General features: G+C 59.1%; 1 protein-coding gene and 1 long non-coding RNA gene across 3 annotated transcripts; one reads left to right on the top strand and one right to left on the bottom strand.

Annotated features, from left to right (window-relative positions):
• Positions 1-478: 478 nt before the first annotated feature.
• ARHGEF19 (Rho guanine nucleotide exchange factor 19) lies at positions 479-17,876 on the bottom strand. Of its 2 annotated transcripts, XM_081580953.1 has the most exons (17): positions 17,606-17,876; positions 16,924-17,262; positions 10,234-10,677; positions 9,545-9,832; positions 9,287-9,395; positions 9,136-9,212; positions 8,603-8,844; positions 7,662-7,822; positions 7,395-7,547; positions 7,041-7,170; positions 6,831-6,905; positions 6,567-6,656; positions 6,245-6,405; positions 3,776-3,934; positions 3,392-3,471; positions 1,474-1,578; positions 479-1,081 (listed from the first exon to the last, which is right to left on the bottom strand). In XM_081580953.1, the coding sequence occupies exons 3-17, from the start codon at positions 10,646-10,648 to the stop codon at positions 924-926; spliced, it is 2,403 nt and encodes an 800-aa protein (XP_081437079.1). In that variant the 5' UTR covers positions 10,649-10,677; positions 16,924-17,262; positions 17,606-17,876; the 3' UTR covers positions 479-923. The 2 variants fall into 2 exon arrangements, with proteins under 2 accessions (XP_081437079.1, XP_081437078.1); XM_081580952.1 differs by lacking the exons at positions 16,924-17,262; positions 17,606-17,876 and having other exon boundaries at positions 10,234-10,840.
• Positions 17,877-18,082: 206 nt separating this feature from the next.
• Positions 18,083-21,802, top strand: LOC145540537 (uncharacterized). Its single transcript, XR_014078381.1, has 4 exons — positions 18,083-18,154; positions 18,516-18,661; positions 20,301-21,090; positions 21,468-21,802. It is a non-coding gene; the product is annotated as an uncharacterized LOC145540537 (long non-coding RNA).
• Positions 21,803-22,507: the final 705 nt, after the last annotated feature.

Here is a 22,507-nt window from a genome sequence, read left to right as displayed (position 1 = left end):
GCTGTAAGAAATAAATCCAAGAACAAATAAATGCTCTTTAATATTTAAGCCTATTTGAATCTGTTATTTTGCTAACTGCAGCCCAAAGCAGTCTAACTGATGTGCAGCTCCTCTCTCATCATCCTCCGGTCGAGAGGTGAACTCTACAGAAGGGCACATCCCAGGGGGAGGTGAGCAGTCAGAGCTCCTCCAGACCTTTTCCCTTGGCTGCTCCAGGGCTGCGTTTCTCCAGCCGCAGTGCTCAGGCGCTCAAGGGCCCGGCTCAGCAGCTGAAGGCGTGCGGGCTCCTCTCCAGGTGCGGCACCAGGGTTAGTTGCCCCCTGGGGCACGTGGGGTCTTAGCAGGGATCGAACCCGCATCCACTGCGTTGGAAGGTGGATCCTTAACCGTGGACCACAGGAGAGGCCCAACCCCCCATCTTTAGCTGGGAAACGGGGCTAGGGTGCAAGCGATACCATAAGGCTCACAGACTCCAAGCAAAGGCATCACGGGAGTTTATTTACAGGTGAGTCACAGCAACCAGGGCCCACACAGGCTCAGGCCAGAGACTCCAGATCTGTCTACACAGAGGTCCCAGCACCCATCAGCACCAGAGCCATTGGCAGTCAGGTCCCTGCCAGAGGGACCAAGACTCGGGCAGGGTGGAGGGCAGGAAAGGGAGGCCAGATTCCAGAGGGCATGAGCTGTGGCCCCCAAGCCAGAGGGATAAACGACCCTTGTCCCTGAACTGTGGACTCGGAGGAGCAGGGGGACAGGGGAGACTCTTCGGAGGCAATCCCTGCCTGCGTGCAGCCTGCACCCTCGAAGCCAGGCATCAGAACAGAAGCCCCAGCAGCAGCAGATGGGATGTGGGGAGGCCGCAGGTCCCCTGCAGACCTGTCCAGGCGCCGGCACGGGGCTGGCATCCCGGGCCACTGCCGCCTTCACACGGGGGGCCCCCCCAGCTTGCTGGTGGCACTTGTGATCCGCTTATTTTCCCGGAGGTTCCGGAGGCGGGCACTGAGGCTGCTGATCTCCTCCACGTAGGCCTGGGGCACCCAGCCCTTCTCACCATCTGCCAGGCGCACCCCCTCCAGCCAGCCTAAGGGCACACAGGCCGGGGGCAGAGTCAGTGGCATGCAAGGAACACCTGGGCCCTAACGCAAGCCCCGTCCTCACCCCAGGGCTGAGAGGACATCATCTCAGCATCTCCTGGGGCCAGGAAGGGGCACACCTCTAGCAGACTTGTAGATGGACTTCGGATCTGTTGTTCCCGATGCTCTCTGAGGAGGGATTTCCCCACTTCTCCCCCATCGGTTACTCTCAATCCTACATCTTTGCAAGCAAGAAGTTCATCTTCTTGTCTAACTTGATTCTTGCCTGCTATGGTGGATCAACACTGGTGTCACTTTTTCCTGTGAAGGCTTAGCCATCTAGCTGCCTCCTGCCCACCAAAGCTCCCATCAGGAGGCCTCTCCAGGAGGGCCCTCTCACCATCACTGGTCCGCATCCTCACTGCCAGGATGTCCGTCTTCTCCAAGGTCAGTTCGTCTGGCTGCAATGCCTTGTATGTTCTGACACACTGAACCTGGGGGTGGTCTGAGAACCCAAGGGAGAGTGAGGGAGTCCCCAGGGTAGGATGGGGCGGGGGGGGGGGGAGGCAGGAGGAAATAACGGGAGGGAGGGAAAAAAGAGAGTGGATGTTGCAGCTCTTCCCCTGGCCACCCTGGCCACTCTCCTCTCTGACCCTAAACACAAGTTCTGAGTCCAGTCCCTCTGAGCTTCGATTACTACTTCTGTGCCCTTGGCTCTCAGCATCCCAGCTCAATTCAATATTTTGCTCCTGACCTCCTGGTCTAATTGTCTCTACAAAACAGTAACGGCCCCTTTGTATGGCGCAGTGGGAAAGAATCCACCTGCCAAGGCAGGAGATGAACGAGACGTGGGTCAGGATCTTCCTGGAGGAGGAAATCGCACCCCCTCCAGTACTCTTGCCTGGAGAATCCCATGGACAGAGGAGAATGTCGGGCTGCAGCCCCTGGGTTCACAGAGTCGGACCCGACTGAGCGCGCACACTTTGTATGTCCTTTCGTGCTGCTCTGATACTCCCTCCAGTCCATCCTTCTCAGCTGAGACTCAAACCACATTGCTCTCACTTATAACCCTCCAGGGCTTCCCGCTCCCCTAAGAATAAAAGTCCTCCCACAGCCTCCAAAGCCTTGCACAGTCTGGCGTTGTCCCTTGCTCACTTCCTCACCTCCCTCACCTTCCCCTTCCTCCTCAGTCAAGAAGCTCAGCCACACACTTATCACCCTGCTGTTCCCCAAACACGCTAGGCTCCCTCCTGCCTCAGGGCCTTTGCATGGCTGTTTTCCTTTCCAAGAGTGCTCTTCCCAGATACCACTACGGCTGCCCCTCCCCGTCCTTCAGCGGTCTTCCCTGACCACCTCCTCGGAGGGGCAAGCTCACCCTCTGGCCCAAACAGTACCTCTAGCACCAGTCAGAGAATGGACTCCATTGCAGGCATCAGCCCCTTCTACCATACTAGGTGGACTGGGAGGGTCGGGAAAACCGCAGGCCTCGGGGCCAGATCAGGCCTGAATCCCAGCTGACTGGCTCTGTGGCCTTGGGCGAGTTACCTAACAGTCCTGGGCCTCAGCTTTCTCAGATATGAAGAACGAATCTACCTAAGAGCGTTGTCGTGAGGAGTAGCCGTTCCTTTTCCAAGTGATCTCCCCGAGCCAGCGATCGCACTGGGTCTCCCTCCTTGCAGGCAGAAAATAAAGGCATATGCAAAGTCCTCGGCACCCCGGCACATGGACAGTACTGGGTGGAAATGAGCTTCTTACCTTCCTTTTCGTTGGCTCAGCACTAACACCCCTGCTCAGAAACTCTCCATAACTACCTGGCTCCTACCATACCAAGGGGTCCTCTGGTCGGGCTGCACCCTGGCTCACCAGCCTCATTTCACGCCCAGAGAAGCCTCTGGATCAGCAGAGCAGATCCCTCAGCCTGCCGCCACCCTGCCCGCACCCTGGCCCCTCTGCAACTGACGCAGAGCGACAGACAGACGCGGTTCCAGTTCCAGCTTGGCCGCTGACCGCTGAACCTGGACAAGCCACTTGACCTCTGCAATCTGTTTTCTAACTCGTAAAACGGGCTTCTGCGGGGACGACATGGGAGGATGGACAAGGCTCATCCTCTCCAGGGTGCTGACTGCACGTGGAAGCTGGTCTATGTCAAGCTGGCCTGTCCTCCAGGGCTTTGCAGATCCACCCCCGCCCCCAGGCCAGCTGACCCCTCTCCCTGCTGGCTCCGTGGGCAACACAGTGCCCAGAACCGGGGGAAGGGGAGCATGATGCGGTGCCCAGCCCCGGGAACGTGGCCCTAGTGATGGGGGGCAGGCTGCTACCTTCCCCCTCGCTGATGGCCTCCTCGTCCTCCTGGGGGCTGGAGGGGCGCATGGCTGAGATCCACCGCTGCTTCTCACTCCTAGGGAGAGGAAGGCCAAATTGTCCCAACATGAGAACTGCAGTCTCCCGGGGCCACGGTGGGGAAACCAGGGCTGGGAGGACAGGGTATGATGTGCAGACGTGGGACCCGGGTCAGGCCTCTTCCACCCCAAGGCCCACCCAAGCCAGTGCCCACCCAGCTCTGAGGATGGGCACAGAACAGGTCCAGGACTCCCTGGATGCCAGTGCTGCCCAGCTCCAGCCTTATGCCACCATCCTGAGTGAGAGATGAAAGGCCTTGCCCCTGCCTGAGGGGTCCACTCCCCAAGCCCAGGCCCACTCACTCCGTCCGGGCCCTCAGCAGGAACTGGTGCTTCGTGCGCTGCCCGTGGAGGAGCTGAAGGAGGAACACGTGGCCCGGGATGCCCTGCAGCTTGAGGCTCAGGTCCTTCACCTGCAGCTCTGCCATCTTGGCGTGGACGAAGACGGCAAACTTCCCCAGCCTAGACCAGGGGAGGCGAGGTCAGCCTGGCCCCACCCTCGGGACGAGGTGACTGCTGATTGGAGGAGAAGAGAAGGCGTCATCTGTCCGAGGACCCTCAAGGAAGCGAGGCTGCACAGGGCAGTCAGCAAACTGAGGGCTGAAATCTCCCTGGCACAGGCGGGAGGTGATGGAGACAGTCCCTGCCCCGGGCACATTTTCCGCTCTCTGAACCTCTTCCTGGAGCCTCTGTCCCAGAGAGCCGCCTGGGCAGCTTCCCCGCTGAGGTCTGCAGACTGCTTCGCCTCTGCCTCTGTAACCAGTGTAGGCGGTGGGCTCTGTCTGACTTGCTGCGGCATCACAGCACCTGACTCTGCCAGGCCCGCTGTTCGGGTCTGATGAACCCTTCTAAGAAAGACAGGTGGGTGGGTAGATGGAGGGGGTCCCATCAGTTCCTTCGTGTCAGCCGGTCTAGAGAAAACCAGTGTCTTCCACTCCAGACCAGGTCCCCGCACAGGCCCACATTCCAGCAAAAGACGCCACCAAGTCGCCCGAGGACACTCAGGCCTTCGGCTCACCGCCTCCCCCCCCCCGCCCCCACACTGGGCCAGCGGCTGTGTCCTGCTTGTCTGTCTCCTTATTGTCCCCAGAATTCACTTATCCCCAAGCCCACTACTACTTCTGGAGCCTCTGCTCTCATCTGGGCAGTCACAGGAGCTTCTGGTCCCTCCCTTCCAGCCCGTTCTCCAAACTGGCCAGGAGTAAAGTGTCCCTCCTCTGCTTAACTCTCCATGCTCCCTGCTGCTCTCAGAAAGTCCAACCTTTCTGCCATGGCTTTCAACACGCCAACTTCCCTCTCTTGCCCTTTCTTTCTAGAAATGCAGCCACACTAGGCTTCATCACCTCCCAGTCATACTCTGCTCTTCCATCCTTCTGTAACTTGGCTATATTTCTCTAATCACCTCTACCTGGAAAACTCTTATGTATTCTTCAAAACCCAACTCAAACGTTCCTTTCTCTATGAAGTTTTACTGACTCTCATCCCATACCAGGGAGTACTACAGTACAGTTAAACCTTCCATCAAAACCCTGAACAGGTGGTTATCAGGATTATTTTCACTGGTATGAGTGCTCCTGTGAGCAGAGAACAAATCTCATTCATCTCTAAGTTCCCAACATCCTTTGGAGGACCCAGTACAAAACAGGGATTCAATGATGCTTCACTGAACGAATAAATAAATCAGAACTGAACTCTTTCCATGGCATAAGACATCCATCCTTCATCCCCTCATCTTTCAGGCTTGCTTCATTCAGGCAGTCTTCTCTCGCATCCCAGACTTGTAATAATCACAGCTAATGCTGAATGAGTGTTCAGTATATGCCAGGCTCTGTGCTAACCTCTCCATGTGTTATTATCACAGTGAATCTCCCTACATGGTAGCCTCTATTTGACAGATGGAAAACAGGATAGAGCAGTAGTTAAGAGCCTGGGATCTTGGAGAAGGAAATGGCAACCCACTCCAGTATTCTTGCCTGGAAAAGTCCATGGACAGAGGAGCCTGGTGGGCTGCAGTCCATGGGGTTACATGACTGAGCACACGTGCATGAGGGTGGAGGGAGATGGGCTGGTAGCAATAAACTGGTAGAACTAAAAAAAAAAAAAAAAACAACAACAGAGCCTGGGATCTAGCATCAGACAGACCTGACCTCCTCCTGGTTCCTGCACTCACTAGCTCCATGATCTCGAGAATAACCAGAGAGGCTACTTTCCGGGAAGACACTCAGGATTAAAGGGAAAAATCCACATAGCATGCCTGGCACAGAAAAGGTGCTCAGATGTTCGTTATTATCACTGTGGCTCAGGGGCGGTTGTTCTTTTAGTCTCTGCTCCAATTGGCTTCCCTCACAGCCTAGTAGGTAAAGAATCTGCCTGCAGTGCAGGAGACCCAGGTTCTAGCCCTGGGTGGGGAAGATCCCCTGGAGAAGGAAATGGCTACCCATTCCAGTATTCTTGCCTGGAAAATCCCATGGACAGAGGAGCCTGGTGGGCTGCAGTCCATGGGGTCGCAAATAGTCGGGCTCGACTGAGCGTATATCTTCCTTCCAATTCGCTTAAGCTCAGAGCAGCTTCAAAGTTCTTGGCACACAGTCCAGCCCTTGACTCTCAGGTCCAGAAGACGGACTTGCCCTGGCTCTGCCCTTCCTGGGGGAGCCTCTCAGCTTTACGGTGCCCTGGCAGCAGAGCCTGGCAAGTGGACTGGTTGTGAGCCCGCTGGTGCAGAAAGAGAGCTCCACACTCATCTACCACCACCCCCATCCTGCCCCGACTCACTCCTTCCGCCGGGAGAGCAGCAGGCAATCATTGAAGAGGTGCAGGTAGACCGCCTTACTGGACAGCTTCAGCTTGGCAGGGGGCACCGCGGGCAGGGGTGCCAGTTCCACCAGCTCCCCGTGCCGAACCAGCCAGCGGGCCTGAGAGATCAGCGGGAAGATCTAGGGGGATGGAGGAGGCAGGGGTCAGGCCAGGGGCAGAGGGCAGAAGGCAGAGGGCAGGGGGTGGGAGGGCTGGACAGTGATGAACTGGCCCGCAGCCCCCAGGGAGGAGGCGACAGGGCTGCCCCTCCGGGTGCTCCCCCCCAGCTGAGGGCAGATACCTTGCCCTCAAAGTGGATCTTCTTGCTCAGATGGATGAGCTCCTCTGTCCTCTTCATGGACTGCACACTGGCATTGCACTCTTGCACCAGCTGGGGAGACCGTGGAGGGGGTCACCCGCAGCACCCCCAGCCCTGACTCCCTCAGCCCAGCCTCAGGCTCCCACTTGGAGACCAGGGACTCTGAAAACTAAGGCTCCTTTAGAGACACACAGGGGTTCTGGGGAGGCCCCTGGGAGCCAGACACCTCCTCCCTGCCGAGCTCACCTCCTTGAGTGCATTGAAGGCCTTGGTGGCCATGTCTTCGTCTTCAGAGCCCTGCGCTGTCCGCTTCAGAATGTTCTGGAAGGTGGAGTCAGTGCAGCGAGGCAGTGTGGTCTCTCCCAGGGACCAGCCCTGGGTGCCCCGAGGGGGCTGCGGAGATAAAGGGGTCTCTCTCCCACCCAGCCCTCCCCACAGCCTTGCGCCCTCAGATACCTCCACCAGCATCTTGAGGCGGGTGATCCTCTGAAACGGCAGGATGAGAAAGGAGGTGAGGGGCAGCCGCTGGCACACAGGAGACTCCTCCAGGCGAGCCAGGATGCCAGGGAACTTGGGGTTCTCCAGGCTGGACAGTGGGGGCGGGAGAGAGTCTGCGATGACAGGGGCCCCAACGCCAGGATCCCCGCCTCCAGCAGTCCCTCTGGGCCTTCGGCAGGTCTGGCCTCCTCAGGGTCACAGAGCCCTTGGCAGGCACCCCGCCCCTCCCAGCTCACCCCTCCTCAGCCGGGCCTCTGCACCTCCCGCCGCCTGAAACCCCGCTCCCCTCCCCCCTCCCTTTAGAGCGCCTACAGCAGGCGCTGGTAGGTGCGCTCCTGGTAGGCCTGGTTGGTGACGTAGGGCAGGTAGACACGCCGGAAGGCGGGACAGTGCTGCAGGACCACGTCGCACACGCTGAAGCGGAGGACGTCCGCCTCCAGCCGCTGCTCCAGGTCCTGGAGGAACCTGAAAGGGCAGCCAGGGGTCAGGGCTGGGGCCAGGAGGAGACCCCAGAGGCGGGAGCCCAGCCAGCTGCAGCCTGGCTTCCCGACTCCTCGGGAGGCCAGGCCGATGCCTCACCTCTCGCTGGTGCTCTTGACCTCGGGCAGTTTGGAGAACAGCCACTGCTTGTCCTGTGTCCCCAGGCACTCACTCAGCTCGGCCGAGCCTAAGAAGTGGCCCACCGCCACCGACAGACTGTGGATGTATGAGGCCTCGGATGTGATCAGCTCAAACTTGGCCTGAGTGAGGGCGGATGCAGGGCTGAGGCCTGAATGCACTGGCTTCGCCCACCAAGCGCACCCCGAGCCCTGGACACCGCCTCCTTAGATTCAGCGCAGCCCCAGTCCCCTTCCCTTCTCCAGCCCTCTCCGGATCTAGCGCCAGGTGGGGTTCAGAGACAGCCTCCTGCTGCTACTACGGCTCCAACCCAGCTGCGCCCAAGTTTGCATCCCCCCGTCGCCCCCTCGCCGGGCCCCCGTCGCCCTCCCGCCGACCTGGTTCCTGCTCTAGGACCTGCTGGGCCCGCGTGCACCCTGCGTTTCACCCTCTACGCCGCTCCTCCCTCCCAGGCCCCGCTTTCAGGCTTCCAGGGGTCTCGGTCTAGAGCCCTTGCCCCGGTCCTGCCGCACCCTAGGCCTTTCCCCGCTGACCCCGCCCCCCACCGAGCCCCCTCCCCCCTCCCCCCGTCCCCCGCCTTCCGGAGTCCCCGCGTGCCGCCAGCCCTACCTTGTCCTGTCCTAGACCCACCAGCCTCATTGACGGACCCCCTTTTTGTGGCCCCTCTTGCCCCACTGGACCCCACGCCCACCTCCTGCAGTTTGCAGTCCCGCGGGCCGGGTACCCAGGCAGCCGGGATTCCGCGCCCGCCCCCCCGACCCCGGGCCCCCCTTCCGCGCCCCCCGCCCCGGGCCCACCTCCTGCAGTCTCGCCCGCCCCCGGCCCCAGGACCACCTCCCGCCCCTCCTCCCCACCCCCCGGCCTGGGCCCCCTGCCGCCCCCCGCCCCCGGCCCGGGCGCACCTCCTGCAGTTTGCAGTCGCGCAGGCTCAGCGTGGCCAGGACGCCGCTGCCGCGCACGTCGGGGATGTCCTGCCACAGCGAGAAGGTGGAGCCCCGGGCGGCGCGCTGCGCCCGAAACGAGCTGCTCGGGGAGAGGTCGGCGCGCGGCGGCCCTGGGCCCTCCTCCGCGCCCTCCTCCTCCCGCTGTTGCCGCCGCAGCTCGCGGGCGCTGGCCACGTCGCTGTATTCCTGGTAGAGGACGGCTGGGCGGAGAGCGGAGGCCGTGGGGCGCCCGCCGGCCCCGCTGCCCCCGTCCCCGCGGCCCGCCTCGCCTAACCAGCCTTTCCGACGGTTCGAGGAGCGGGACTGGTGACTCGGGTCCTTCGCCCACTCATCCCGCGAACACTGGGCACCTCCTGCATGCTGCACCCTGTGCTGGACACTTATGGTCCCGGTTTCTCCCTCCCACAGAAGCCCGACCTCTCAGCCCCTCAGATCCCGGTTTCTCGGTACCCAAGCTCCCAGCCCCTCCCTCGGCGAACCCCGCCACGTACAGTTAAGCAGGAACCGGGACTGGCGCCGCTCGCTGGCGCTCCGGGGCCCTGGCGCCGGCTCTTCCCGCGCATCCAGCCTGGGAAACGGAGCGTCAGGGCCCATCACTGCCCCTCCCGGCCTCGGACCCGAGCCTGGGGTGGGAGGTGATACCTGGGCTCTGGCCAGCTGCCGTCGACCCCGCTCGGCTCAACAGGAGCTGGCGTCGCCGTGGCGTCCACCCTCATCTCGACACTGCGCGAGTCTCTTCCAGGCGCTTTCCCTGCAGAAGGGCAGAGCTGAGGGAGGCCCCCAAAAGCAGTGCTGGGCACTGGGGCCCCACACGCGTCTCAGGTGTCCAGTGATCCCGCCCTCCCTCGCATCTGCCTCTTGCGCTGCTGCTGCTCTTAGGGCCCTGGGGCGAGCTGGTACCTTCTCGGGTGGCTCCGGGGCCTGACCCTGACCCTGGGCTCAGTACCCTGGCTGCTGAATTCCGCCCCAAGCGCAGAGAAGAGTGCAGGCGGGTCATCAGCTCAGAGGCCGAGAAGCGCCTCCGCTCAGGCCCCTCGAGGCCCCCGCGAGCCGGCCCAGGAAGTCCCAGGGGCCGGGGCTCCTCTGTGCTCAGTGCCTGCTCCGCGGCCTGACTCGGCTCCAGGAAGACAGCATGGGCCTCAGGGCCACCACGGGCCTCTTCTCGCTGGTACACCCGCATCTTGCGCCCTGACAAGGGGTGGGGTGAAAGAGCACAGGCTGGCATCCAGTGGGGTCTCCCCTCCCTGCCACTGCCCTGGGACCCTGGGCATCAGAGGGATGTGCCCAAGGGAAAGGCCAATGTTTTTGCCAGGATCTTTTCCCAGAGTGATGCGGTCAGCCAGAGGGGTGGGGAGAAAGCCAAGTACCTGACTGCAGTGGGCAGAGGACCAGGAAGCCCAGGACACCCACTCACCACGTATCCTCAGACAGTTACCTGCCTCCTCTGAGCCCCAGGTCCCTTATCCCTAAACTCTATCACTTGTTCTGCCTGTTTGGGGAATCTGGGGGCTTAATGGTCCTAAAAGAGCCACCCCACCCCTCCCCTATCCTCCTCCTGGGCCACCACCCCCTCCCCCAGAGTGACTCACAGGCTGACTTCTTCTCCGAGCCGTGGCTCGCCCGGCGCTGTGGCTGTGGGTGCTGGGAACTCCAGGGTCCGTCCAGGGCTGGGGGCTGGGCACTAGGACAGTGTGGCCAGCTGCCAGCCCTGCTGGGCCGCATTCCCCCGCTGGTGGAGAGCTCGGTGTCCGCGCCTCCTGGGGGCGGTGGCCATAGCAGCCCCTGGAGGGGAGCGGGGGTCCCCAGGGACCAGCGGCTGCCAGGCGCCTGCAGCTCCTCTGGAGCCACGGGGAAGAGATCCAGACACACGGGGCCTGGAGGCTGCAGGATGGGCAGCTCCACGAAGGACAGGCTCTCCTGCTGGCACACAGCCACTGGGCGGTGGGCACTGCCAGGCGGCCCAGCCAGATGGGGCTGGAGGGTGGCAGGTGGCCCACAGTCCATTCCTCCTTTGTTCCGCCACCCACCAGGGCCTGCAGGGGAGAAGGCATCAGAGCAAGGCACGGGACAGCAGTGGCTAGTAAGCACCATGTCCTGGAGGCCTGGACGAAGTCTCATGTACACACATTTGTACAAGCTTACTCACACACTTGACTATATAGTGATAGCTAATGCTTACTTGGCACTTACTTAATGACAGGCCAAGCACTTTACACATAGTAGTTCGTTTAATCCTCTGAAGCCCCAACAACCCAGAGTTGACGCTTTTTTTTCTTTTTAGTTGCAGTTCGCAGGTTCAAGTTGCTGCACAGCGTGAGGGATCTTAGTTCCCTGACCAGAGATCGAACCCAAGTTCCCTGCATTGGAAGCCAGATTCTTGACCACTGCACCACCAGGGAAATCCCCTGATTTGATACTATCATTAGCCCCATTTTATAGGTGAGGAAAGTGAAGCACAGAGGTTATCTGGTAAATAGTGGGGCCAGGATTCAAACCCAGGCAGTCTAGCCTCTGAGTCTGTGCCTTTAAGCACCTTGTACATTTCCTAACTCGCTGACATGTGATCAGACATACAGATATATACATTGTCACACAGACCCACTTCTGTTCCATGTATATCCACAAGTATTTTCTTCCAACTGCAGACACTGACATACATACTTTCACAGATACCCTCAAACATTTCAAATTCACAGCTCACACATTCACACACACACTTTTTTTATACAAGTACATATATTCACTCACTTTCACAAACACACGCTGAGCCATCAGATATTTACATATCCTCTCAAATTTTCTCACACTCCTGTTCCATTCACACTCACAACACCATGATGCAGATACAAACACACAGGCCCAGAAATCCTTGTTGGTGCTACCCAACCTCCCCTCCTGTGCCCAGAGTTGCAGGCTTCAGTACTGAGTGGTGCCCACACCCATGCCAAGCTGGCTGGGAGGGTCACAGATTGGCAGGCGGGCCACCACCCAGGACAGGCTGGGCCCTCCCAGGAGAAGGGCAGGAAAGAGCCCCAGCACCCCAGCTTGGGGAGAGAGAGGGGACCACATCTCCCAGCCCCAGGAACAGGACAAGCTGAGTGGGTCCTCTCTGGGCAGGAAGTCATCCCCAGCGAGGCTGCCGGAGCCTCAGGACAGGCCTACCGGTCAGCGGGTCTGAGTCCCCCAGCCCTGCCCCGCGGCCCCTTGCTGCAGCCCCTCACCTCCCCAGCCCTGGCCCCGCGGCCCCTTGCTGCAGCCCCTCACCTCTCCAGCCCTGGCCCCGCGGCCCCTTGCTGCAGCCCCTCACCTCTCCAGCCCTGGCCCCGCGGCCCCTTGCTGCAGCCCCTCACCTCTCCAGCAAGGCCCGCCGCTGATGGTGTTTGGCTGCTCCGGCAGGGGAAGCCCTCTCCCTGCCCAGCTGGCCTGGGGAGATCCCACCCAGACAAAGAGTTTGATTCATCAAGCCCTGTGGTGAGGCAAGCGGGCAGGGAGGGAGGGAACAGGCAGCAGGCTGGGCGGGGGCCTCCTGGGGCCTGGCCTTGCTGTGGGCAGGCTGGGCAGCAAGGACGCCCCCCTCCCCAGAGGCCCGCTCAGGCCAAGGGGGCAGCGCCCGCCTGGCAGGGCCGGGAGACTCAGGAGACAGAGCCGGAGAGACCAAGGGGCTGAGGCTGGAGAACGGGGATGCTTTAGAGAGCGACCCAGAAACCGAGACCCCAAAGCACTCAAAACCGGAAAACCACAGATGCTGAGACATTCAGGAGCCCAGAGATGGAGACAGAGAGACAGAGACACTGAAAATTTCAGACAGACCGGATACTCAGAGACAGATGTGAAGCCCAGAAAAACTGGAGGAGACGGATGGGTAAATGTTTCATGCCCTGCGGGATTGCCAGTCTCGTGGGGAAGCCAAAACAAAAACAGTTACGATCCAGGTTGGAAAGAACCAGCCCAGAGGAACTGTCAGAGCAGAGGGCTGGGCTCATCTCAACCCGGGCATTCCCGGAAGGCTTCCTGAAGGAAGTGATAGCAAACTGTCCTGACTGAAATATCCAGGGGTCCAGTACACAGAGAGAGGGAGAAATCTTTAGCATGAAAGCAACAGCGACAGTGTCAGTGAGCCTGGTGGGGAGGGAAGAAGGGGAAGATCCAGTGGGGGCCGCTGGTCTGTGCCCAGGTTCCCCAGAGCGCAGCCCCTCCACCCCCTGCCTGGAGCACAGGGTGGGGCGGCTCCTGAGGACCATGGACTTCTCCAGGCCCTCCCCACAGGGAGCAAGTCTGTCTGTTTCCTCATCTGGTGAACAGGACAGTAAAGAGTCAAAATGCTGATGTGAGAATTAAGAGGACTTCCCTGGTGGTGCAGGGGTTAAGAATCCGCCTTCCGACAAGGAGATTTGAGTTTGATCCCTGGTAGGGGAACTAAGATCCCGCGTGCCCGTGCGCCTCACCTAGAGAGCCCACCTGCTCCTCACTCGCCACAGCTAGAGAGAAGCCCGCAGGCGGCAACTAAGACCCAACGCAGCCAAAAGTAAATAAAGATTAAAAAAGTGAGAATAATGCAAGGGGACTTCCCTGGGAACTAAGATCCTACATGCTGCATGGTGTGGCCAAGAAACAGAATAATGCATGTACAGCTCCAGCACAGGGGGAGCTTTGCAGCTGATGGTCATTCTTCTGAGTGCTCTTAGTCTTTCTCTAGTCAGAAGGGTGGCTTGGGCCATTACACAGGCAGGAAAACTGAGGCAGTGAAGTTGAGACACATCCTGTTTTGTAGGAGGATGTGGCAGGAGACACAGGACCACTGCCCACCAGACAGGTCTCTTTTCCTGCTGGAATCAGAAGCCCTTCACACAGAAGTCCCACTTGCTTCTGTCGGTACGCCTGTGCAGGAACACACGTGTGCTTCTGCTCCCTTATATCCTGGGAGATTCTCCCCACTTGGGTTCTGGAAGCCCCTAGAGGGCTGAGAGAAACCCCCCTCCCCATGTCAGCTGCAGGGATAAATGAGCAAAACATGGAACCCTGGGGGCAGGAGCATCTCATATTTAAAAAAAAATTTTTTTGGCCACACTACACAGCATGTGGGGTCTTAGTTAGCCAACCAGGGATCGAACCCGTGCTCCCCGCAGTGGAAGCGCTGAGTCCTACCCCCTGGGCCTCCAGGGAATTCCAAGGAGCACCCCCTACTAAAGCCTCAGAGGAGAAGCCTGGGTAAATGGAGGGAGACATGTAAGGCTTTCTTGGAGGAGACAAGGCTGGAGGCAGGTCCCCAGGGAGGAGGTCAGAGGTGGGTTAGCCTCCGTCTCTGCCCAGGCCAAGGGACAATGAGAGTGACCATCCAGCCAGGATGCCAGCCCTGTGGCCTTCCATGGATGTGGTCCACTCAACCTCAGTGCTAGAGTGTTTATAGCTTATCTCTGCTAGACCCAAAAAAAACTCTCAGGAAGAGAGTGGTCCCAGGTAATAGGGACATTATCTGCTCAAGACCTGATCACAGGATACTTTGGTGCCCACTAGGCAAGGGAACCCACAGGGGAGAACCCCTGCCAACATTCAAGGCCCTGTGTTGACACTGACCAGCTGTGTGACTTTAGACGAATCAAAGCCTGGGCCTGGGCCTGAGTGTCCCCATCTGTAGAGTAACTCTGAGAAACTGTTCCCAGGGCTGCAGTCCTCATATTGCCCCAAATAAAACTTAACTCACAATTCTCAGGTTGTGCTTTTTTTTTTAAGTCGACAGAGGGTCCCATCCAGGGGGAACTCATCCCATGGACAATGGACCCACTCCTCAAGGCTGGCAGGGAGGGCCCCTAGACACTGGTATGGTCCGAGAAAGCATCTCTGACCTCCTATGCCAAGCTTTTTCCTGCCCCCTCCATGGTGCCCCTTGCCCTGCTGCCCGAGGAGTAGGGCCCTCCAGGGCGCCTCTTCTTCTTGATGGGGGGAGCCAAGTGGGAGGTCATGGCTGGAAAGGATACTGAGGCCAGGCAGGCAGTGGAAGCCCAAGGGCCAGGATCAGAGGCCTGGGAGGCTGCACAAAGAACTCGCTTGGGAAGACTGGTGGGAGGAGGATGGGGCTGCTGGCAGCCGGCGGGGGCCCTACCTCAACCAGGGAGCTCCGTCCAGCCTCCAGCACGGTCCCGGGCTCCAGGCCACCCTGGGGGCTCTGGGGTTGCAGCCAGGTCCTCAGGGGGCGATGTCAGCATGGCCCCTGAGCCAGGCAATGCAAGCTCCTGGGTATTGTGTGGGGTAGCGAGAGGGGAGGCAAGGGCGGAGAGAACCTCGCAGGCGGGCAGGCCGCTGTCCCAACGTGCCTGCTCCCCGCCCCCTTCCCCAGAACCGGTCTGGCCAGTCTGAGGTACGAGAGGGGGCTGGAACAATGGGAGTCCTATGCCCAGGAGAGGCTCTGAAAGGACCCCAGGCCGACAGCCTAAAGATGGGGGAGGCACTGCTTTCCCTCCCAGGGGACAGGTCACCCTTCTGCGGCAGCTTCCCAGATGTGAGACGTGCTCAGGGGACTTCTTGGGGCTGGGGAGCATCTCAGAGAATGATGAGCCTTGGACTCATCAGGGACCCTGAGGACTCTGCAGGGTGCTGGTCCTCTCTGAGCCAGGCGGCAGCGTCTATAACGGGGTTTTCTGGTAGCTCAGGTGGTAGAGAATTCACCTGATTCCTGGGTCGGGAAGATCCCCTGGAGAAGGGATAGGCTGCCCACTCCAGTATTCTTGGGCTTCCCTGGTGGTTCAGCTGGTAAAGAATCTGACTGCAATGTGGGAGACCTGGGTTCAGTCTCTGGTTTGGGAAGATCCCCTGGAGAAGGGAACAGCTACCCACTCCAGTATTCTGGCCTGGAGAATCCCATGGACGGTATAGTCCATGAATCGTAAAGAGTCGGACACGACTGAGTGACTTGAACTTTCACATTTCACAGCATCTATGCAGGGAACACTCATGTCTATGGTTGTATAGCCCATGGGGTCGCAAAGGGTCAGACATGACTGAGCAAATTTCACTTCACTTCATTTGATGTGAGTGTGTACAAATACTAGTGCTCCTGTTGCTAGTAACTCCTATTATACACTAATCTGCCAGGTACTGTTCTGAGCACTTCACACACTAAATATTCATTTAATCTCCACCACAACCCTATGAGATAGATGCTGTAACTGCTCCCACTTACAAGTTGAGGACATGAGACTTGCACAGGTTAAGTACATTATCCCATTTAAATCTCTCATCAGCTCTATGAAGTCCCTATCTTACAGATGATGAAATTAAACTTGCCAAAGGTCACACAGCATATAAAAGTCAGAATTAATGTTCAAACCCAGGCCTGTGACTCCACTACAAATCCGTGCCCTCAACAACTGCCTGGCACTGCCTCACCAGACTTTGGGGAGGGTCTGGTGAAGAGTGTGTGAAAGTCCACTGGGAGGTGTCTCAGCTGTCCTAACTAAACCCTTTTTATTATTATGGACGTACTAAAGGCCGTGATGAGCACAGGGCCTTTCGAAGTCCACTCCCAGATCCTGTGAGTTCTCCCCTGCCAACTGGTAGCCATTCAGTTGGAGAGGTTAGGCCCCTTCACTCCTTCATATCCACCTTGGCCCCCAGAACATCGGCAGGTAATGAGTAGACACTGCAGGGTGGGTGGGGACCAGGGGTCCGTAGAGAGGTGGCACTGTGGGGTGTAGAGAGATTTGCTGTCAGCGTTGCTCAAGGGGCAGGAGACTGGGAACGTGCAGAGGGAGGCAATGCAGGGCTAAGGGTTTTCAGAGAACCCTAGCCCTCTCACCCCAACTCCTGGGCCGACCTTGGGGCCGCTGGCTAAGGTACCGCAGCCTTGACCCCTAGCTGAAAGCAGAGGCCCCCAAAGGAGGGAGGATCCTGGGAGAATTAGGGTCCTGGAAAGGAAGTCTCGCTTCTCTGGACCCTGCGTCCTGGGCTCCAGGGACAACGCCTCCTGCTGCAGTGGAAGGAAAGCAAGGCTGGGTCAAGCCGAAGCGGAAGACCCTCCAGAGCAGAAGGGGCTCTGGTGGACGTAATACAAAAGGAGGGGAGCGGAGCGGGCGGGTGATGGGCGGGGCCCGGCGGAGATGAGCGAGCCAGCGGCCAATTCTCCCTCTGGGCCAAACTAGGGGGCGGGGCCAGAACGCCGACCTTGGGCCTGAGGTGGGCAGAGGGGCGTGGTCAGGGGTGGGGACAGGGCCCGCCTGCCACACTGACCCAAGCAGCGCCTCCGCGTTGTTCGCTAGAGCCTGCTCGGCCAGGCCGCGCCTTACCTAAGTAGCCAGGGCGGCTGGCAGGTCGAGCACGAGCCAGGGATGAGGGGCTGAAGAGAAGGGAGCGGTGAAAGAGAACGATGGCTTTAGCGATCTTACTCTGCCAAGTGTTTACTAAGTGCAAGGCACTTCGTTGTTCAGCCGCTCAGTCGTGTCCCACTCTTTGCGACCCCATGGACTGCAGCATGCCAGGCTTCCCTGTCCATCACCAACTCCCGGAGTTTGCTCAAACTCATGTCCATTGAGTGGGTACTGCAAGGCACTATTCTGAGGGGTTCCGGGTATTCATTCAATTAATCCTCACAACTCTAGGGAGTGAGTATATTACTTCTGTTTCACCTGTAAAGAAGCCAAAGCATAAAGAGGTTGTCATTTGCCCAAAGACACAGAGGTACAATGCGAACTCCTACACTAAGAACCTGTTAGAATCAGAGCTAGAGAAAGAGGATCCTGAGCAAAGATAGGAGGAGTTCCAGGACTATGGCCAAGAGGTATTAGTATTAGTCGTGACATTAATTAACTCACTGAGCACCTACTGTGCTGTGCACGTGCTCGCCACCCAGTCTTGATGGCGACCCCATGAAGTAGATCCTGTTCTGTAACATACCCCATTTACAGCCAGTCGGCGGCACAGCCTTAACTTGGACTCTGGTCTGTCCAGCGCCCAAAGGGCTTAGCCTACCTCGCAGGCGATGATGAAGCCCACACGCACAGCCAGCGGCTTCCCGCAGACGAGGGTGAGATTTCTCTTCGCGTCGCGAAAGCCCTTGTACCTGGGTTGCGGAGGGCGCTCGGTCCCGCAAGGCCCTCGGCCCCACGATCGGCACTTCCACCACCCTCCCCACCCTGGAGGCTGGCCCTGCCAGGTTAGCAGTACCCTCAGCCGGCTCTGCCCTCTAGTCCGCCCCCCGGACTCAGCTTCCTGCGCTTGCAGTTAGGCCCCGCCCCGCCCCACCCCGCCCACAAGCCCACTGCCCCGCCCCCAGGGCCGGGCCAGAGGCTCCACAGAACCACGGCCCCGCCCCTCCCAAAGGCCCCGCCCCCGCCCCGGGCCCCGCCCCTCCGCCGCGCTCCGCCCCCTCCGCGCTCCGCCCCTCCCGCGGGCCCCGGCCCCTCCGCGCTCCGCCCCCTCCCGGCGGCCCCGCCCTCCTCGCCCCGCCCCGTCCCCTCCGTGCTCCGCCTCTCCAGGCCGCCTCTCCCGCTCGCGGGACGCGCGGTTGCCCCGGGTAAGGTAAGCCAGAGGTGCGGGCTCCCGCGTCAAGCTGACAGAGCCGCGCAGTCGGCTGCGGTGTTCCTACCGGTATGGGAGACGTGGCAGGAAGTCCGAGGGGAAGGCGGTGAAGAAAACTGCAGGGGCTCCAGGCGGGAAGGCCCTGCCGCCTTTCCGGGCCCAGACGGGTCTGGTTCCACTCTCGCGGGCAGATGAACCTGTGCCCAGGGGCGCTAGCTCTCTGCCCCGATTTCCCAATCTCTCGCCCCGATCTCTAGCCTCAGCCCCCATTTCCCTGTTCCCGAGCCTGCTCCCAGTCTCTGATCTTCACCCCCTGTGACCTTGTATTCCCCTCCTCCCCTCACGTTCACCATGATGGAAGGGTGGGCCATGGTTTCGAGTAGGAGCATCCAGATCCCGATGTCCTGAGTCCGTTCAGTCACCAGCCACCAGCCACCAGTAGGAACTTGTGGGCATCCAGTCAGATCTTCACTCAGCTGCTCAGCAGAGCAAACAGAGGAGCAAGTGGTAAGTCCTTCACGAATATGGTGATGAATCCAAACCGCAGCACTGGGGTTGGGGAGTGTCAGGTCTGGGTCACCTTCCCTGCTGGGTCAGCCCCCCGCCACACACACCAAGGGACCCTGCTGCACCTCTCTTCCTCAAAGAGGCCCCTGCAGTGGATGAGCTCAGAGTCCTCCTTCCAACACCGCTGCTCCTGCCTGATCCATCTGGATGTCCCCCAGCCCCACCAACTGTCTCTTCTGCTGCCAGGCCTTTAGCTTCCTGGGACAGACAAAGCCATTTCTATGCTCCCAGTCCCTTGGAGATAGGCACCACAATCATTTCCGCTTTACAGATGAGGAAATGGAGACTCAGAGACCTTGCCCAGGGCTCCCCCAGTTGTAAATGGTGGCGCCAGGGCTCAAGTCCTTGTTTGTTGGACTCCAGAGTCCAGGGCTCTTAAAATCTGCGCTTCCTATACGGCCATTCTTGGTCTCTGGAAGTCCTTCCCCTCTCTAAAATACGAAAAGAGAGCCCCCCTCTTTCCCGTTCAGCATATCATTTAATCCACTCAGCTCTCTAGGAGAGGTATGTCCAGTGAGCAAAGTCAGAGTTTACAGAATGCCGAACTAGGACCTGTGCTCCCGTGTCCTGACCCCTAGTCAGGGGTTTTTCTGCTTAGCTCTCATGCAGGCCCCCTGCCCCAGCCTGACTAGGCCCAACCCCAGGTCGTTCCCTGCACCCACAGCCTGATGAACTCCTCCACTTTGCGGCCAGCTGTCTGCCCGCCACGGTGATGAAGAGCTGCTGAGCTTAGGAAGGCAGCCTCCAGGCCACACTGTAATGGGCAGACACGTGGCACCTTACTCAGAGCTTAGGGGCTGGCCTAAGAAGCAGATCCTGCCCCTGCCAGACCTGAGGGGTGATGCCTCCCACTCCTCAAGAGCCGGCTCTCTGGGCCAGGATACTTGTGTCCCCGATCCATATACCGAGCAGCCTGCTGCACTCCCCAGGGCACCCCACAAACCCTCAGCCCCACTGGGTCTGTTGGCAATGTGCCCTCCCCCTCTGGATCCAGGCCACAGCTAAACTCCATGCTGAGGCTGACCCCTCTCCCTGCTGTGCTCCTGAGCCTCTGGCCTCCCACCCATTGAGAGATAACTCTGGTGATCGGGCTGCTGGGACAGCTTGTCCCACTGCCCCCATTTAGGCCATGTTCCCAAGACCGGTTGGGACCATGGCCCATATCTACTGCTCAGCCCATGAGAAGCCGGTTGAGTATTTCTGGACCAGGAAGAGGGAGTCATGCTGCTGAGGGGGAGGGGGTGTGGGTTCTTTTGGTGATTCTCTCTCCCATTCCTGCCAAATGACAATGGCGATTACACAGTAACACCACCTCCTGGGAGTCTAGCCCTTGAAAACTCCGGACCTGTCTTTGTTAAAAACTGAAGCTCCCAGAGGGAAGGCCCAGCTCTGGTTCATTTCTGTGCCCCCAGCATCCAGTCCAGGGCGCCCAGTGGAAAGGCCCCCACAAAGATGGTGATGAACCCAAATGTCAGGAATGGGAGGTGGGGTGTCAGGCCTGTGCCACTCAGTGACGGTTGAGTGAGTGAATCCAGGTGTTAGTTTCACATTTACCCAATGGTGTGTTGGTATATTGCAGCTGAGAAAACTGAAGTCCAGGGAAATCAAGGGCCAACTTCAAGTCAACAGCAAGATGTTAGTAGAGAAATCTAGAGGCTCAAGGACACTGCCACTCTGCTGGGACTTCACTGGGAGTCAACAGCCTTGGTCAGGGGTCCTCACCTGCTTTGAAGAATGCTGCGTAGAAGGGGGAGGAGTAGAAATTGACAAACTGGAAGATGAAGACTTTGGAAGTGGGGGCATCTTCATGGCGAGTCTGGGTTCTGTGCATCTCTCGGCAAAGGGCAGAGCTGGTCAGAGTTCTATTGAGTGTAAGGGGGCAGGCCCAGCCCACTGGGTCAGCTCATTTGCTTCTGTCCACAACCCACCTTCACCTAAGGCCAGCCATGCCCCCGGCCACCTTCATTTGAGGATGACTGAGCAGGCTGGGGACACCCAAGTGGGAGCTGCAGGAACTGAGATGCGGGCAGTCCTGCATCCCAACTGATGCCAGGATACCCCTGTGACACCCTGCCCTTACTCACCCCACCTGGCAAGCTGCTTAGCCAGTGAGGTAGACCTGGCCCAAGAGGAGGGTGAGGACCAGGCTGAGCTCAATTGCTGATGCTGGCAATGCTGCCAGCCCAGGCAGAGTGATGGCCATAACCCTGAGCCAGGCCATGTGGAGGGGCAGAAAGAATCTGAAGATTCCCACCTTGTGCCTGGAATCTGGGACAGTAGTCCCACCCTCCATTGCTCCAAGAGGCACTCACCTGGGTCGTGAGCACAGGGTTGCCCGTGTGGAACATTTCAATGCTGATGATCTCACGGTAAGTGATGACAGACACTAGGAAAACCATCACCACACAGAGCTAGGGGCCAGCAGGGAGCACTATTAGGGCTGGAAGGCAGGTCCACCAGGGCCCCAGCCCACCCTGGAGGGGCAGATCCTTCCAGAGCAAGGACCCAATAACCCCTCACCATGATGAGGAGGGATGCAGAGCTGGTGGGTTGGCTGGGAAGACGGGTGTGGGGTAGGGAGTAGGGCCCCTTCAGGCCTGTCATGGGGTTCTGGGCCATCTGCGGGGCCAAGGTGGCAAACTCCAGATGGGGGCTCTCCTGCCAAAGGGGGCAACAGAAATGTGCATTCCATGGCCCAAGTGGCTGGGTGTCATGACCATGCTTCCTGCCCTTTCTGTTTGCACAGGAGTCTCTGGAAGTGTGGGAAAGATGTCTCACTCCTTTTTGTTTCTGCAAGGCCTTTTTTCCCTAACAGCCTGTGGATGGATAGATGGGTGAGAAGACAGAGAAGTAAACAACAAATGGACGCACATGTGGGAGAGGGCTGGATAGTCTGAAGGATGGGTGAGCAGTAGGTAGACAGGTGGGCAGGCAAACTAGAGAGGCAAGCAACTGGCACATCTCTGTGAGTGGGTGTACAAGTGTGTGGGTAGATGAACAGATGGATGGGTGGGTGGATGAGTAGATAACATATTGGCTTATTCAATAACTTTTTAAAAGATGGATTTTATTTATGTATTTTATTTTTGGCCGCATTGGCTCTTCATTGTTGTGCGTGAGCTTTCTCTGGTGGCTGCGACTGGGGGCTGCTCTTCCCTGCAGGGGGCCGGCGTCTCGCCGCGGTGGCTTCGCCTGTTGTGGAGCGCGGCTCCAGGCCCAGGACTCTGGCTGCGCCTCCCGGGCTCCGGAGCGCAGGCTCAATAGTTGTGGCGCATGGGCTTCGTTTCTCTGCGGCATGTGGGATCTTCCTGGATCAGGGGTCAAACCCATGTCTCCTGCATTGGCTGGCCTCCAGTGCTTAACCTTACCAAACCTTACATCCTCCTGATGTCAGGGGAGGGTGGAAAAGTGACCCAGGCCAACTGTTGGGAAGAGCCAGCTCTGTATCCTTTGACTCCAAAGTTGGAGCTGTTCCCAGCATGCCCTGTGGCCTCTGAGTACCACAGGGAGCAGAGTTCTAGGCCTGCAGGGTGCAGCTGGGTGTCACCTCCTCTCCCTGGAAGTCACTGCAGTCTCCCGGGGGGTGGGGGGTGGGGGGCGTGTGGTGTTTTGTGCTTCTGGTGCACCAGGAAAGCCGTGGCCCAGAAAGGCAGGAAGTGCTGAAGAATGCAGTTCCCGGATGGACAAAGAGATAGCCCCGCTGCAAAGGAGGGAGACAGGGTACACTGCAGGGCACAGCTGAGCCTGGGCACTGGGTCCCAAACCCATTCCCGTACTCTCTTCCCT

This window comes from Giraffa tippelskirchi, chromosome 3 (assembly GCF_054371585.1).
Source record: "Giraffa tippelskirchi isolate mGirTip1 chromosome 3, T2T-mGirTip1v1.2.pri, whole genome shotgun sequence".
NCBI lineage: Eukaryota > Metazoa > Chordata > Mammalia > Artiodactyla > Giraffidae > Giraffa > Giraffa tippelskirchi.
The sequence above is the reverse complement of the archived record's forward strand: the minus strand, read 5'-3'. Positions and strand labels throughout refer to the sequence as shown.

Excerpts from the sequence above, each read along its gene's own strand:
- ARHGEF19 (XM_081580952.1), bottom strand. The coding sequence starts at position 10,762 with ATGAGACTTCGTCCAGGCCTCCAGGACATGGTGCTTACTAGCCACTGC. Across the intron at positions 7,823-8,602 it reads GCGACTGCAAACTGCAGGAG|GCCAAGTTTGAGCTGATCAC; the intron begins GTGCGCCCGGGC and ends GCCCTCACTCAG. Across the intron at positions 1,082-1,473 it reads GAGGATGCGGACCAGTGATG|GCTGGCTGGAGGGGGTGCGC; the intron begins GTGAGAGGGCCC and ends GTGTGCCCTTAG.